The sequence below is a fragment of the Sprattus sprattus genome, assembly GCF_963457725.1.
Source record: "Sprattus sprattus genome assembly, chromosome: 7".
In the NCBI taxonomy this organism is placed as follows: Eukaryota; Metazoa; Chordata; class Actinopteri; order Clupeiformes; family Clupeidae; genus Sprattus; species Sprattus sprattus.
The window spans coordinates 21,970,556-21,988,115 of record NC_137926.1 but is presented as its reverse complement, the minus strand read 5'-3'; the positions used below and the strand labels follow the sequence as shown (position 1 = coordinate 21,988,115).

The 17,560-nt window shown below is 40.8% G+C and overlaps 1 protein-coding gene across 1 annotated transcript; it reads left to right on the top strand.

The window, feature by feature from the left end:
• Positions 1 to 3,765: 3,765 nt before the first annotated feature.
• Positions 3,766 to 7,022, top strand: syt19 (synaptotagmin XIX; the record flags this gene model as incomplete). The annotated part of the gene is made up of 6 exons (XM_080841630.1): positions 3,766 to 3,934; positions 4,179 to 4,255; positions 4,706 to 5,185; positions 5,787 to 5,906; positions 6,234 to 6,345; positions 6,715 to 7,022. The coding sequence occupies 6 exons, from the start codon at positions 3,766 to 3,768 to the stop codon at positions 7,020 to 7,022; spliced, it is 1,266 nt and encodes a 421-aa protein (XP_080697756.1).
• Between the last annotated feature and the right edge of the window lie 10,538 nt (positions 7,023 to 17,560).

Genomic DNA, 17,560 nt, shown 5'->3' with positions numbered 1-17,560 from the left:
GAAATGGTAGACAGCGACAGTCTCATATCATTCTCTTTTTTAAAAAAAAAAATGCTCTCACACAGGTAGTTTGAAAGTTTGCAAAATACACCTCATTGCTTTTGCAGCAAGCTCTGGAAATTCGGTCTGGCAACTTATCCAGAACTTAGCACAGGCTACTATAGGTAGACTGGATAGGTGCAAGGCTACATTCTGTCAGCGTGAATCACCTTTATATTATTTTAGACATATTTTTCTTATTTCAGACATTTTCAAGAGTAATCTGGAAATGTGTTGAAATATCAAAGCAATTTTTTTATTTTAATTTTATTTTTCTTAAATCGCGGACCCCCTGCAATACCGCCAGTTGAAAACCCCTGCCTCACAGTATTTTGCGTAAACCACTACAGCACAAACCAGTTATGAGATTGAATTTGCCTATTGCTGTTGTGTTGTTTGTAATCAGCAACTGGCTAGATTACTTTGGTAATTTCATTACATGCTAGCTAAACATACGTTTTTGGTGTGTTTGATATTTTTCTGAAAGGTCAGCAGGTCATTGAAACATTAAACCAACTGCATGCTTACAAAACAGCTTTTGACTACACACCAACAGCCAGTCATGTAATACTGGTAAACAGGTCATTCAAAGTTTCTTAGGGTTGAGGGAGATGTAAATATGTTCACTGTGACTCAACATTCAAATCTTGGTAATTTTACACAACATAAAATGGTGTACTGATATCATTATGTCAACAATTAATCTCTCAGCAATTAACTGAGGCAGAGAAATCTCTCAATGAACGAAAAGGGGTTCACTAGGAAATTGTTAGAGACAAAAGCATTCCATCATCTCATTCATCACCATCTGCACTACATTACCCACAAACCCCAGTGACAACCAAAGGTACAGGAAAGAATTTACAAGAATACATCAAAAGAATACCCAAGCCTTCATAATGTGCATGCATTATTTACCTAATTTCAGCTGTCCCGATAAGACACAAAAGACGAAAACTGTTATGGTATCCAAAGTGACCTAGAAACAAATTTGGGGGGGGAAAAATGAATTAACAACCAAAGCATTATGCACAATACAACAACATTTTTATAACTGTATTGTATATCAGACCATAACAAAATAAGTAAGGGATAATGTATTGTCCGGAGGTCATTCTACAAAAATAATTCCCGATTGGGCGAACAACACCCCGACGCGCAGCGGAGGGTGTTGTTTCGTCCTGAAGGGAATTATTTTTGGAGAATGACCGACGGACAATACATTATCCCGCTTATTATACGTTAACTTGCCAAAAACGATAGAAGACATTCGTCCAACATACCTCTTTTTAATGATTGAGTTGCCGTTTCATGAGTCCCGTTTAGAAATAAATAGTTCTTCAAGCAAATAGAACTTTGAAGTTTCAGGTGTTGCATAGCAACCCATTTCTTGCTGACTTCAAATTACTGTCTACTGTTGCGTTAAAATGACTGGCCTTCTGGCGGAATGATATGAAAGATGTGAATTAGAAGTACAAAACCCGTTGCCAATGACAGCGGTGATTAGCAGGAAATAATGTGACCTATGACGTAGGGATGGCCCATTCAAATCAACGGTACTTTTTGGAACATTCTGAAGAGCCGTATAATAAACTATAATAATATCGAAATCGTAGGGCTTGTAACAATATAATAACAATAATACATTAGAATGACAGATGGGTCTGAAGAGGTGAGACATTAAATACTTTGTAATGCTCTTTGAATGTATCATGGCTGTCACTTGATCAAATAGCACTAGTGGGTCATTCCACTTTTCTGGGAATTCCCTGCCCCTTCACTGCATTCCATTTGCTCAGTTAGTCTGGCCAACTACTCATTAGCGATCCACTTCACTCACGTAATTGGACACGCCTTTAACCAATCAGACCAACGATACTATACAACGATACAACGATCGGTAATAAAGCAAACACATATTTTTTCTGTATGAATTGTTCCAGGGCAAGTTTCTGTTCTGTTTTCAAAGAAAACTTGCTTTATCGAAGTTTTGCGGTGCTTCGGCGGCCACCATGTCCAATGTTTAAAAACTCTCCGTGCAGTAGATTTTGTAACGTAGCCGTGGTAAGTTTAAATCCGCCAATGGCGCGCCAGGTAGCCAAAAGCCAGTTTGTGATTGGCTCCAAGGATTCTGGAAATCTTGAAATGAACGGCTATCCGAAGTTGGCCAGACTCACTGCAGAGGCAAAATCAATTTGGCCGGAAGAAGTGGGGCGGGACTTCCCAGACTATCATTCCACCACTGAAGTACCACTAATGAAAAGAGTTTTTATTGCCATCTCTGGCTGTGGAGAGAAGGCAAAGACAACAGATGTTCTTCAGAGGAACCTAGAGGTCGAGTTCTTTCTAGATCTCAATAAGGTGCATGTCACACAGTGAAAATATACCATCAACTCATTTTGAAAACACACATAATTGTAAAGGTTACAGTGTGCAACGACTAAGAGCTGCTGTGGCTAACCACATTCGTATTTTCGGGTGGAAATGTATCTGTAGTAGCTGTTAAGAATGTCCTCTTGTCATCTGTATCAAATTTATACATAAAGAGTTCTTGAGGAAGGATAAGTAGAAACCCATCAAGATTCCTAGAAATCATGTTTGGAGCAGTAGCTGTAAGACTCGATTGTATTGTATAGTCTTCATATCAACATATTCGGCATTTCTTGTCATGAAGCTTCAGCATCTTGAAACAAATGTGAAAATGTTTATCTTCATCTTTTTGTTTGTTTGTGTCTGTATTGTGTTATTCCAGATATGAAACTGTGGCATTGAACAATAAAGCATGTTGTTGTTGGCACTGGGTATGGAAACATTCCATGTTATTGTTTCTGGTCAGTGAGCTGTGAGTATATCTCTTAAAGAATGAGGAACAAGGAAACGGTAAAAAATGTCTACAAGTATACTTTGGATTCTTATGGAGTGAACCTTTCCGTACAGAGCACTACCACTTTTGTTAAACTTTTAAGGGCAGTTTTGCCGTTCAGTTATCTTACCTCTAGACAGTTGGGCATTTGAATACAGCCTAGTGATAAGTTTCATGCAGGAACACTTTTGCAAATAGAGTCACTGGATCCCAGCCGAGGCCATCTTTAGGCTTGCGGACAGCCCCTAGCGTGTGTGTGCTCATAGAGCATGAAAGAAGGCCCATGAGAGGGGGCGGAATTAAATTAGAAAGTTCTCAGACTGGTTCTTCCAGGGACGCACTGACAGTCAGGTGATGCCTTCACTTACACTGCTGTAACATGGAGTTGGTGTAGTAGGGGAATGTAAGTACCAGACTGGAGAAGCATTGGCGGAGAGGAGAGTGTCTTAAAAGGTAGTAAACTCATTTGTAATTTATGGATATCATAAAAATGTCTTTCTTCAATGTATTACTTTGGATCATATATGATAATAATCATAAATCTAACAGACAGGTGACTGAAACAGAACCTGATGTGTTGTTGTATTTCATGAGTAATATTTTTGACTGAAAAATATGGAAGTTATTGATTTTTCAAACTTGATGGAACAATGTCCACAGAACATTATGTACTTTAAATGAGAATGTAGTGTAATGGCTAAACTAATTTCATATGTTTATGTCCTTTTAAGGACTAGAGTTGGAGACTCGTAGTATGCACCTTTTGCAATGTGTGCCAAGGGTCAATATTGTCTTAACATTTCAATATCTTAAACAGTATGACATCATATTTTGTTTAGGGTTTCATTCTATGGCAGACAAAAATGATTCTTCTCCCGGGCACTGAGCAGTTGGACATTCGAATGCCGTTTCCAGATGAAGTCAAGTACACTATTTTGGGCATCTCTATTCTGCTCTTCCTCATAGCTATGGGCATTCTTATCTGGCAGGTTCAAAAATGCTGTGTCAGGGCTAATGATTCAAAAGATTTAGGTAAGTTGGTAAGTTTTAGTAAGATGAGATCTTGGAAGACATTTTCATTTACAAGTGAAGTTCATTTCAGACTTTAAATACTTACATTTTTGTTGTTGCATCCATGAACAAAACCTGTAATCTTGTTGCATCCGTTAACAAAACCTGTAGTCTGGTGCATGGCAAGATTAGTTTCAAGAATGTATTCAATCTGCACTTCATTCCACCTTTACCTTTGGTCAGACCTGATGTTTTATTTTTGCAGTGAGCAGCTTGGTGACAGAAGACAAAAGTGACCTGAGTGGAAACTCCTCTCTTCACAGTCAGGGACCAAGATTTAAGGTGATGACGTATTAGGACTACTTCTCTGGAAAGCTTTTTTTTGTTGTTTACCACCTCCAGTGGTGTTCCTTATCTGTACTTTCCTTTAACCTTTCATCTGGTTCCTGTTCATTACTGGTATATCTGGTCACAGCTGAACAAATACAATAGATGAATCATGTATCAGAATACAGTAAAAAAATATATTTTGAATTGTCAAGAGCTTTGAACCATTTGTGTTTTTCTTTACATTTATATTTCAAAACATTACTGGACTAAGATCACCTTACTGGAGAGTGAATGACACAAACTGTTCCCACACATAACTATGTGTATTCGCAGGTGCATGTACAAAAACACTGGAATGTACCTTCAAATAACAATAGAGAATGTAACACACACGTTATGTTGACAACACCAGACACACATACCACCTTTTTTGTCAGTCCTCATAAGTTCCTTGTACCCCAGGAGGAGTACGCCCATGAGCAGGTGCGCAGGCTGAGTCGCTGCCTCTCACAGGACTCTGCATCGGCCTCAGTGCTGAACGGCAGCCTGGAGAGCTTGGAGGACCAGGAGGAGGAGGAGCAGATGCGTGGCTCCCTTCACTTCTCCCTCTACTACGACCAGCTGCAGGCCCAGCTGGTGGTGACGGTGCTGGAGGCCAGAGAGCTGCCCCCGCGTGACTTCAGACACAGTGTGAACCCTTTCGTTCACGTGCGTCTCCTGTGGGCCAGAGAGGCGGAAAACGAAGAAGAGGAGGAGGATGAAGAAGAAGAAGAGGAGAGAAGGAGGAAGGAGAAGAGCTTTGGCGCCCCCCAGCCTATGCAGTGTGTGCTTCAAGAGTGGCAGTCGCGGCTGGTGCAGAACAGCAGCAGCCCGGCCTTTGGGGACCAGTTTTCCTGCGCTGTGCCTGAGGAGGACGTCCTTCGCATCACTGTGAAACTGGAGGTGGGCAATGCTAGGAAGTTACGGAGACTACGTAACACACACAAAATGCACGAAAAAGTGTGTGTGCCTTTCTACTGCTGCCTTAGAAGGCTGATGATATGGGTTAAATGTGTCAATATTTATTATGCATATTTGCAACAGATTTAATAGATTAAATTAGACTGCAAGTTTATTGGACACTTGTTGCATATCATTTGTGTTCTTGGCAGCACACTGTAGATTTTTGTTGATTTTGATATTACTCAGATGATTTGGTTCATCTCAACTCATGACAACAATTAGTTATATCTCAGATATACTGGCATTGCAGCATGATTTGCCACTTAATAGAATTATCTTCAAGAACAAAGAGAATCTTTTGCACTGTCTATCATCACTCAGTTGTTGAAAATTAGAGTGAGTGAAACAGTGAAAAATTAAGAAATAGAAAAATTGAATTGGGTAGTTTGTACCCTGTGGCTCTAACAGCCAAACATGGCATGTGGCAAACATGTGTCTCAAATTATCAAACAGGTTTATAGACCATGCTTGACATTATTCATTGAATTACTGATCTTCTGTATGTCTGATCTGAGTGATCTAAAGGGATGTTTCTGCTCAGGTTCGTGACTTCGATAAGTACTCCAGGCATGAGATTCTGGGGGAGGTCCGAACCCCGTTGAGTAATTTGAATATTTCGTATCCTCTGGATCTGTGGCAGGATCTACAACGACCCAGAAAGGTCAGTTACGTGTGTGAGTGAACCTTCGGGTCATTTTTAAACGTACACACCAGATATGACACAAACATCATTTCACAACGTTCAGTGCTCATAATGTTCTGATGAGCCCCGTATGCTGTGATTAGTCATCTAGGCGGGCAATAAGGATTGTGTCATGAGACTGCGTCATCTTGTAATAAACAAAGGGAAATTACAACCAGGGAGAAAATTACTCCTAGCGTGTACTTTGAGCTTTCAGACCATTTCAGACCACAAAACAGATATATTACACACTAAAGGAAAGGGATGCTTCTTGTTACTTTACTTTATTTTATTTGGTTTGTTTAGGACTTGGTTGGTGAAGTTCTCCTTTCTCTGAAGTACATGCCCACATCACAGAGGATAGAGGTGGGTGTCCTGAAGATCAGGATCATTTCAAAGTCCAGCGGGGCAGACAGAGGTAAGTGTGTCATCACTGTGCTGGTTTACAACATTCACAGAATAAGCAAAGGGACCAGAAAGACCACTAAATGAACCAGCAGTGTAAAGACAAACATGATATAACTTCTTATTCTGAATTATGTATTTAGTTTTACTGTCAGTTTATAACTTTGAGCTCATAGCTAGTAAATAAGTTTACCGGAAGTTCAGGGTCACCCATGAGGTGCACGATTAAGTATATGTGTCTTGTGATTGCAAGACATTGCATCCACCAGCCTTTTATACCCCTATGAAAGCAAATATGGTCTGCAGGCACACCAATTATGCAGGGTTAAGGTTGCAATGTCACACTTAATTTCCCATGTCTTTCCCTGCACTTTGACAACAGCACTGTATGTCAGGGCCAGTGTCCAATGCAACCAGTGCAAGCTCCGGCATCAGAAGACAGCCATGAAGCCCCAGTGGGACGTCACTGTCTTCAACGAGGTCATGATTTTTGTGCTGCCTGACTCTCAGGTACGGGAGTGCACCATTGCAGTGAATGTATATGAGGTGCACCCCGAAAAGAAATCATCAAAACACCTGATTGGCCAGCTAACCATGGGGAAGGGGAGACAGTCAGAGGATGAACACTGGAAGCTGATGACGCGGTCGCTTCGCCAGCCAATCGCAAAGTGGCATCCCCTGTATGTGTGAAACCTCTGGACTGCATGTTTTCCTGGCTTTTCCAGTCTCTGAGGATATTGCATATTTTTGAGACTTACATAGGTAACTTCTGTAACACTTAAACCCAGTATTCGCAAAGTGTTATAAATACATTTATAAAAGGTTATAACAAAATACACCAAAATGATTGACATAAGTCTAATTATTATAGTAATGACTGCACTCATAAGCGTTGCAATGTTATATAAGCCCTTACGGCTGAATGCATAACAAAGCTTCTTCTACCTCTTGATGATGGCACTGATGACATCTTTGCCTTCTGTTTATTGACCAAATGCTCTTTATGGAGACGTATCAGACTCCATACAAGCTTTCATAATAACATAATAGTTGTGTAGAACTTACACTACAACATCATGACCCTTTATGAGTGCAGTCATGTCTATTTATAAATAGTTATATAGAATTATGTTATTCGCTATAATGCTTTACAAATACTATATAAACATTTATAAATGTTTTTATCATGCTTTATGTGTAAGTTTGTAGCCCTTAGTTTGAACAACTTGGTTCACTACAACAAAGGACATGATACTGACGACTGTAGAGGATGTGTAAACCTAAAGGTTTTGATAAAGAAAATCACTAACTAAAACAGAATACCACATCATCCTGATGGCAGATGGTTGTCTCTCTTATTTTTCTGGGGATGTACACTTATTGTCCCATTTAGATCAAGTCTTACAGCACCATCAGATCTGCCTCTATAGTTAGGTGAAAGTATGTACTGTATGTGGTCCAATAGAACTGGCGTGTGTGTGTGAGAGAGACACCGAAAGAAAGGCATCCATGCGAAACACTCTATGTACACCACTATGCCCAGTTTCCACTAGATGGCATTAGACATTGTATAATGAGAGAGCGGTTTGGACAGTGACAGCATTTCTCCTTTTTTCAAATTGCCATTTTGATATTCTGTTTTTTTTTGCACCTACATATTCACCATGCCATTTGACTACGTGCATACAACATAGACGCTGCTTAACATTACATCCATAGGCTAAAAGTAATTTGAGGGCTATGAATATGTAGCATAGGCTAATTATGTTAGCTGGGCACAGCGGCCATTATTATGCATAACTCCAGTATGGTGTGGTTAATCGTTTCTTCAAAGGTCAGTGCTTTCACCTCTGTAAATTGCTTGATTCCTGCTTTTTATCAAACAAACCCTCAGTCGCAATTCACAACATGAACAGCAGGGGGCGCAACATTACCATTTTATATCACCTTAAACGATTAGTATATTTTATGTTAAATGGAGCATGTAGTGACACACGTTACATTGAAACGTGGCCATGAGTGAGTGTTAATTTTTCTCACACAGTAAAACTTTATTGACTACCACGTAATTACCAAACGACAGAGAGTGAATAGAGGATGTGATACCAACAAATGGTCAGGTTAATGTCGTTGGACATGATCACTTGAATAATTTCATAGCCTACATTTTAAACAGATGAACTTGACAACTGATTATTTTGTAGCTTGGTTAGGTTTTAGGGGTACAGTGAGGAAATGTTAGTTTAGATTTGGTCTAATAAATCAATGATGTTGAAAGTGTTCAATCATATTTAAATTTGTTTTGATTTACACATTCATATTAGAGGAACACAACGTGTAGGCGCATTTAGGAATAAGATAAGAGAGAGGTGCTACGCTATCATTTAATATGCTATCCTCTAATAGACAAACAAAAAAGAGCTAGCATTATCATTTTCATTATTTATTACCACATATTACCTTCCAAAGGGACAAAACAGCTGCCACTAGTGCCATACCAACAATATTGCCAAAATATCAAATTAAGAATAACCATTAATATAACCATAGCAATGGCCTACTATGTTTATGATTAACTTCAAAGGAATTACATGTTTTATGCAAGTGTGCTTTCCCAAGAGATCAAAGGAGAAAAGGGCAGTACCACATCACCATTTATCCAACCGGTAGTGCCACATCAGTTGCCCCATGTCAGACCAGTAATAAAACAGCCGGTTCTTCTTGGAACCATATCAACCATCAGAAGCAAAATGTCAGAAAAGGAATAAATGTGATTAGACTTGTGGCCGCATGGGGTGATCATTAGCTAAAGAACTTGAATGGGTTGTGTTATTTGACTCTGGGGCATCGGTATACCAGCAGTTACGTAACAGCATGTCACTGCTGACCCTGCAGACAACCAGTGTGGAAACAGGGACCCCAGTGGCACTTTGACTGGAATAGGAGACCATTTAAGATGACTGACCTTTTTGTGATGGAGTCATTTTGAAACCATGTAAAAGGTAACATGTCTACTCCCGAACACCTTTGTGTTTCTGACCCTTGAGCTATTAAGCTTCGGTTTGAATTTAGCTATGGGGAGTAAACAAAAATTAGAGTAAACATTTTGAGTAAACATTCTGCAATAATACAGGAAAGTAATTTAAGAGCACATAAATCATGTGGGCGAGACACACATGACCGCTAACCCAACTTCTGATCGCATCATTCTTGTTTTCGGAGCGTCTGAACTCCAACAACACTCTGGGCCGCACTCTAACCGTGCCCCGGTTTCTTGGACACAGAGGCTGTTTTCCAAACCATTTTCAAGGTCCACTAGGGCCATACCTCCCACTCAGTCCGCCAATTAAGATATCAGCAGAGAAAGAGAGAGAGAGAGTGCAGAGTAAAGCAACTGACCATGAGAAAATGAGCTTGAAGGCCTTGGAATTGTGATATTCGCCCTCTCTCCCTTTCTCCTTTCACTGTTTGAGAAGGAGATAGCCACCTGCAATTACCAACGCCTCCTTCGCTTCATGCAGCTGTTTCAGGGGTCACAAAGGGGGCATTGGCCTGTGGAGAGACCTCATCCAGATCCTCGGGAATGCAAACAATAATATGCCTGATTCTCACTATTCCCGCTAGTTATTCCATTCCGGTGTATTTCCAGCTATTCTCTCACTTTGCTGTGTGTGTTGCTTACTCTGTAAAAAAAGCAAAAGAGAGCCTCTCAAGAAGGACTATAGGACTCGTCCTGGAACATACTGTAATTCCTGTTTACAGACACAAATGTACAGTACACAGATCTTCTTATCTAAGAGATATTCCTGTGGTAGAGTTAAGAGGATGGAGGTGGTCTCAACATCTTAAAAGACTTGAAGTTGTCAAAGTTTTATCAGGGATATCTGCCTTTATCTAACTGTACCTCACCGACTGACAAGATAATGCGGGGAACGGTTCTACGCTGGCACGTTCAGATCTGGACTGTGCTTATCATAACACAGGTTACACATAAACAGTAATTTCAATATTAACCGGTTTCCAATCACTCCAAACCTTTAGACGAAATGATTCCTTGCAAAAATGTATCAAATGCTTGGGCAATTACTTTGGATTTGGAACCTGTTTGCACATTTATCTGCGTGGTTGCTGCTTTGTTCCAACAAGAGTCACAGCACTGCAGCCCAAGCTCTTGTTTTTAACTGTGCCATCGGGTCCCATGACACCGCAGTCAGTTGATTCAGAGGTGGTCACTGAACTGGAGAACGAGAGTAAATAGAAGAAGTCAGCAAGGTTCCGGCAGTGGGGAGCTTCCCTTCCCTTGTGACTTTAACCGACTGTCTTCCTCTTCTTGCTTTAGGGGCTTCAGAGCCCTCAGCTACGGGGCACTCACTTTCAGTAAAAAGTGAAAAATGCCATTTTGGTTTCCAGTTGACAGGTATGTTTCCAAAGTATGATGGAGTAATTTGAAAATTACTTAACAGTCGATCCTCCAAAGCACTATGTTCTGTCACTGTGTGTCAGGTGCTTTTCATTTATTTGCAGGTACTTTTAAGGGCCAGAAAAAGGAACAAGAGTAAAAAAAAAAAAAAAAATTCCTGATGGACGCCAACGCTTGCAGAAGTTTAAGTTCAACATACAAGCTTTTTAGTGTTATGGAGTAGTGAACAATACGTAATTAAACTAGAAGACATATGTCATTTTACTAAAGACATATGTATGAACTATATGTAATTAAATTAGTAGTTCATGTTCAGGTAGCTTGGTGGTAGTTTTTGTGTAGTTACTGACATTATGAACAATTTTGGACCATAAAAAAAGAAAGCCTGAAGTTACCTGTCTCGCATTCAAATATCAAATAACATTCCTTGCACTTTCCTGTGAATAGTGGGGTATTTTATTTTTTTCAGTTTATGTATGACCTGTAAAAAAAAATAGACACTTCTTGCAATAAACTCAATTGAGTCTGTCACATGACTTGTTGTATTCACATGTACGTACATTGTCAATTTGAACTCAACGTAGTTTGAACTAGCAAGCTTTGGTCAACCAAATGATATGTATCCCTAGGGTAGCTTTGCTGTAGTTGTGAAGTAGCTTGAAAAGCTATAGCCTGCAGGAAGCCACCTCAAGCATAAGATCAAGAGAAGACAAGAAGTGACTGCATGACAGTCAGAAAGGCATAGTATATATTCAAGTCAGGAAGTATAGTCAGCTAGCCAGCACCATGTTCTGGGACTTTTATTTTGCAAATGTCTTGTGGTTCTGTTCCTTGTGTCTCTGATTGAACTGTTTTTGTTTTCTTATCTCGTTTATCATCCTGATCATTCTCTGTATTAATTTCACCTGCCCCTCTTTTTGTCCAGCAGTCTGTTTCACCTGTTTAGTTTTCTTGTGTATTTAAGCCCCTTGTATTTGACCAGTTTATTATCTGTCGTTGATCGTGTTTGCACCAAGCTGATATTAGACTGCTCACTTGTATCTTGATCCAGTCTGTACCATTCGGTTTGTCAACCCACAAAACAGCAGTGGTTAGGCACTCTCATGTGTTAGTTTGCATGTAATACGCTGCAACTGAGGACTACTAGACTCACAAACATTAGGCTTCTCAACCAGCAACATTAATCTCAGTGACCACATGTTTATACGATCACCTCAATGTTTAATCTAATTACTTCTTATGTACCATTCATCGCCTCAATTTTATGTACATACCCACCGGCACTTCTATACTTTATATTTAAAATATGTATTACTCTTATCCTGTCCATTGTCCCCCGTGTCTTTACTGGCTCTGGGACTGCAACCAATGTTTTACAGTAATCTTTGCTTTTTTATTTACTATTATTATTGTTATTATTATTATTGTATTGCCATTCTTGCCCTTATTGTGACTTTAACAATCTAAGAATGTTTTTACGCCTAGGCCTACTATGGTGCTGTTTCTTGCTGTGTCCTAGAATTTCATTGTTCAGATTGACCTTGTCTTATACTGTGCTCTTGATTAATAAAACACTTTGAGTTTGACTTTGCTGTGTGAGTAACATCAACTTAATGGTGTGGCGAATCCAACTTCACAATACCAAGCCATGAAAATGTATCACAACAGCGATGTTTGGAGAACAAAATAAATCAACAAATGAACACTGAAAAAAGTTTAAGAAGTCTGATGCCTAGCCATGTAAATGATGATGCTATGCTAGTTAGATATACCTAGTTACCAGTCCATGACAGGCAAGGGGACTTTGTTAGCTGACGACTCTGTCAATTGTTGACGAGCCAGGCTGGAAAGAGTTGTAGTTCTGATGTCGAATGAAGTCATTGCTGTGCAGTCCAGAAAGCTGGCATATAGAGCAGTGTTAGAGCGAGAGTAAGAACCTGTTCACACCTGGTATTAACATGCATCTGGGGTGATCTGATCGCCTGTGGACATCTCTAAGTACAGTTGTGAATGCACTCAGGACACATTGAGGACTCTCTGAGATCCGATCACTCAGACCACAGATGGAGGTGGTCTGGGCCTCACAGCAGTGTGTACACAAATGTGTCCTGGGCCTCATTGAAGTACTGAAGGCGGCCATATTTGAGTTTGAGAAAAAGAGGACACTTCGTCGCGGGGGAGGGGGCGTGGTAGTATATAGCATACAGATGACCCCGCCCCCTCCCCCGCAAAGAGGTTTGGCCATCTTGTTCACATGCAGATGAAGTCACTAGTTGGATTGTTTACAACAGCTCATGACATCTGTGTATTGTGCTGTTGTAAACACTGCAACTAGTCACTAGCACATGACATCTGCATGTGGAAAAGATACTAGTTACCGTATTTTCCGGACTATAGGCGCACTTAAAAGCCTTTAATTTTCTCAAAAAACGACAGTGCGCCTTGTAATCCGGAGCGCTTTATATATGGTTTCATTCTGGTTGTGCTTACTGACCTCGAAGCGATTTTGTGTGGTACACGACGCTCTGTCAAAATGTTTTAGTACGACTCTGGTAAACTATAGAGCCGCACGGCTTGCAGCATTATGGCTACCGTACTTTACATAAACACTCAAACAGTACATTGCTTCAGACAACTGTTGCTCTCTTAGCTGGTGTTGGAAGTGCCTTCTCCAGCAAGCTTGAAATGACAACTAGATTAATTTGCTATGGAGTTATGCTGGGAGCGTTGCTCTATCCATTAAATAGGGAATGTATTTCACGTATGTGTAGGACCTATTTAGAATGGCTGACCTTACATAAAACGGCGGTGAAAGAGCCAAGAGACTGGAGGCAAACTAGCATGCTAACGTTATACTTATTAGCAGTGAGGGTAGCTAGCTACTATGTGTTTCAATGGATTTTTGGTCTTAGCTTTAGCAGAGCTTCAGTTAAGACTTACAATACTTTGCAACATTTTGAGAGTTATTGTAAATTATGCTAACGTTTGATTGATTTAGTGGTATCCGACTGTTTTTTTTTACGTGTTACAACTGAACAAGGTTGGGAGTTATTGTGAATACGCTCATTAACGTTTGAACAATGTTGAGAGTTATTGTGAACACGTTTAATAAAGTTTGACTGACTGACTGTTTTGTTTCGCTTAACGCGCCTTATAGTCCGGTGCGCTTCATACATGAAAAAAGATCGAAAATAGACCATAATACAGTTTTTTACACTTGCTAAAACACTAAAACCCATTGGCTGCACAAAGTTCTCAGTTGCCTGGACTCATGTAGCTAATTGGGCAGTCTGTTGTCAATACCTTAAACTATTTCACAGGGTAAAACACAATTTGCAGGTCTCACTTAGACATCTCAGCAAAACTCTTAACACATTCTCAGTCTCAAAACACATTCTGCATTCCAATGCACATGTGATCCATACTGGTAAACACAAGTGGCAACAATCAAATACAAATAGAGAACAAATGTCATTGATTAAACACAACCACTCAAAATGTATTTAACTTGTATCAAATGATGTGACACAACCAATATAAGCCAGTTTAGAGAGCAAACAGGTTGTTGAAGGTGGGAAGGAGAACGTCTGAGAATGGATAGAAGAAACAATGTGATAGGACGAGGACAAGTGAACACCACGTTGACCCCTTTGATTTTTGTCCCTTTTACTGTAGTAGTGTGTACTGTAGTAGGCCCATAATGTACAATATAAACAAGTTGTATGGCCCTGAACATTGTGCTTTCTATTTGGTACAGTACTGGCTGCTCAATAGATTTTGCCTGGTTGCAGGTTCATATCAACAATCAACAAGAGTGAGTTGTGAGTAGTGAGATGCAGGGTACAGTACTATAGGGATACAAGAAGGAGAAAGAACCAACACAAATTAGAGCAAAGCAGAGTAGTAATTTCTGATACATTTGTATAGCTACTATGAGGTAACATGTTTTCATTCATCAAAAGACAATGACAGATAAATATGAAATTTGTTTTGAGATAAAAAATGTTTTACTTCTCCCTGAGAACTATACGTTTTGAGCAATGTGTTTTCTATTTTTTGGTGTAGTGTTTACTGACTGCTTGAAAGTGCATATCATTTTGATCACTTTGTTTATGATTTGAGAGCAGTGTTTGATTTTGAGCACAGGTAAAACTGTTTTGAGGCGAAAGTTTCATTTTGCAAGAGGATTCAGAGGTTTTGTAAATAGTGCTTGAAGATGAGGTTTTGTGTTTAGAGTTTAGAGAAAATGAGTGACTGTTTCAAGAATGTGTTTTAGCAAGTGTAAAAAACTGTAATCCAGTGCGCCCCGTAGTGCGGAAAATACAGTACTAGTGGAAGCGGCAAGGTGCTCACAGGTTTCATTGTAATGTTCATATGCATGGCAGAGTTTAAAAGATATATACAAGAGATATTTTCCATAATATCATAAAAAATATTTGAGTTTCATTTTACAAAGTGAGGGGGCCCCTGGTGCATTTGAGACGCATTCTAATGCCAGGAGCACGTTCAATAATTGGGTACCACTTCTGACACATCCTCCAAAGGGAATACTGTTTATCACATTTCTGTCATGAAAAACAACATATTCCCCCGGTAGAGAGTGAGGAGGAGATGGACAGTTGCACAGATGAAATGTCAAGATTAAGAGATGAATAGGTGCAAAAATGAAAATCACTATTATCACCACACAAAAAAGGTAACAGTGCCCCAAGTAGCGGCCCCAAAAGCTAAACTCAATGTAATTGACGTCAAGTATGGTGCTTTCCACTCACTAGACACCATCTAGTGTTCGGGCATCTAAATCATAGATGAGTCTATCATGGGAGCTCTCGGAGTTACCAGAGGCAAAGATCCAGCCTGAGCCCTGAGAGCCAAGAGAATGTGTGTCAGGGAAAGACTAGCTCTTGTGCTGCTTTTTATGGTCCCTTGCTCTTCCGCTCCAACAGGCCTGCTTGCATCTCCTGAGAGGAAACCTTCACAACGTGCGCAGTTGTTTCCTGGCTGCTCTGTACTGCGGCAGGCAGCGCATGATTTGTGACCCCTGGCTAGGTGATTGCGTTATGCAACAGAGACGCACTGCAAGTATTATTAAGGTGCTGCATTCCAGCTTTCCACAGGGGTGGGATGGGCTAAAGGAGAAAAGGGCTTTTTTTTTTTACTTTTGACTTTTCCTTCAAACTGTTTTTGAAATGTTTGCATGAAATGTGGTGTGACCTAAGGACACGTAGCATAGCACACGTAAGTGTTGAGTTTTGAGGACAAATACAGTTAGCGAGTCCAACCATTGTTAGGACATTTCTTGGAAGTACAGCAGTGAGGACTTTAGGGAAGAGAACGGCTTTTGCTTTTAAGGTCAGCTGGCTGAGTGGGGTTTGGGGGGACACATAAGGGGAGGGGAAAGTATTGGCCAACACCAGAGCACATGGACAGTACTGCAGCCAGCCAACTCCACAACACAGGAAGTCCAAACAAAACACAGAGAGGTTCCCCAGCCATGAGGCAGTCACCCCATACAACCGCCAACCCCATCCCCCCCCCCCCTCCAGTCCCCTCTGTTCCGCAGAATCCACATTCCAACCCCACAAACCCCCGCATTCCCTCCACTGGGACTCGAAAACATCCCTGCGTCAAAGCTCAGCAGCCAGCAGACTCCCCTGTTTTACAGCCTCAGCCCTTCAAGTTTGTCCCCAAACTCTCCTTATCTGCTGGCTTCCTTTGAATGTAAACAAGAATGGAGCCAGCACCCCCCAACCCCCACGTACACCTCCTCCATCCTTTTTCTGATAGAGTGCTTTGGCACTGGGCTCGGCCATGCACTTTCTCAGATTGGTATTTCAATTTACGGCCATGGCAGCACATCGTTCCCATTATATCCTTCAAAATGTCTGACCTGACGTTAAGGCTTAAGTTTTCACAGACAACAAAGTTATTTGAGTGCACAGAGAGGGCTGTAGAGGGACTGGACACAAAAGCAACCAATAGTGTGAAGCCTACAGGAGGTCAAAGACAAGCAGGGATGGATCTGACTACCCCCACCCACCCACTGTTAAACAAGTTAGAGCAAAGGCAAATGTTACTTATTACCTGCTTTCTCAGGAGGAATGTGTTTGCCTTGTCATGTCATGTCATGTCATGGCCAGAGACATTCTCTCTGATTCACCCAGGTGCCAGCCCAAGAGTTGTCATTATGACCTTCACACGCCCCCTTTCCCCCAAGCCTCACTGACACCAATCATATCCAAACAATATGAAGAGGCCCATTGGTTCCACGTTTAATTCATGCCAACTGGGCTGTTGTCCTTGACCAGGAAAGGGCAGTATTTGATGTCAGGCAGGATAAACACCCACGTACCGTAAATAAAACTGGGAAGTTGCCAAAAGTGCACACATGGAGTTCTTACAGACCGGGGTCAATGTACAGTGCATGAATGAATGAAGGTGGTGACATTGGAGCATACAGCAATGTTACAACGTTTCCGTTGACGACGTGGCGCCGGCTGTAAGCCTCAGGGCCAAACAAACACAAAGGTCAGATCCAGTGATAAGCATAATGACAAGGCACTCTAACAAATAACTTCACTTGTACTGGAGCCAGCCACCAATCTTCTTGACATGTCCAAGTCATCTCAGGTCTGCTGTAATCATCTGCACCGTGGGCCTGAATTTCATTGACAAGCAGCGAGCAAAGTCTGCCGCACATGAACTAAAGTTAATTTAATAACTTGTCAAAACCGTTTTGCTAATCTAATACTGTGAGCAAGATCCTGATCCACATGGGTGGGCCAGTGCAATGCTCCCACACGGCACG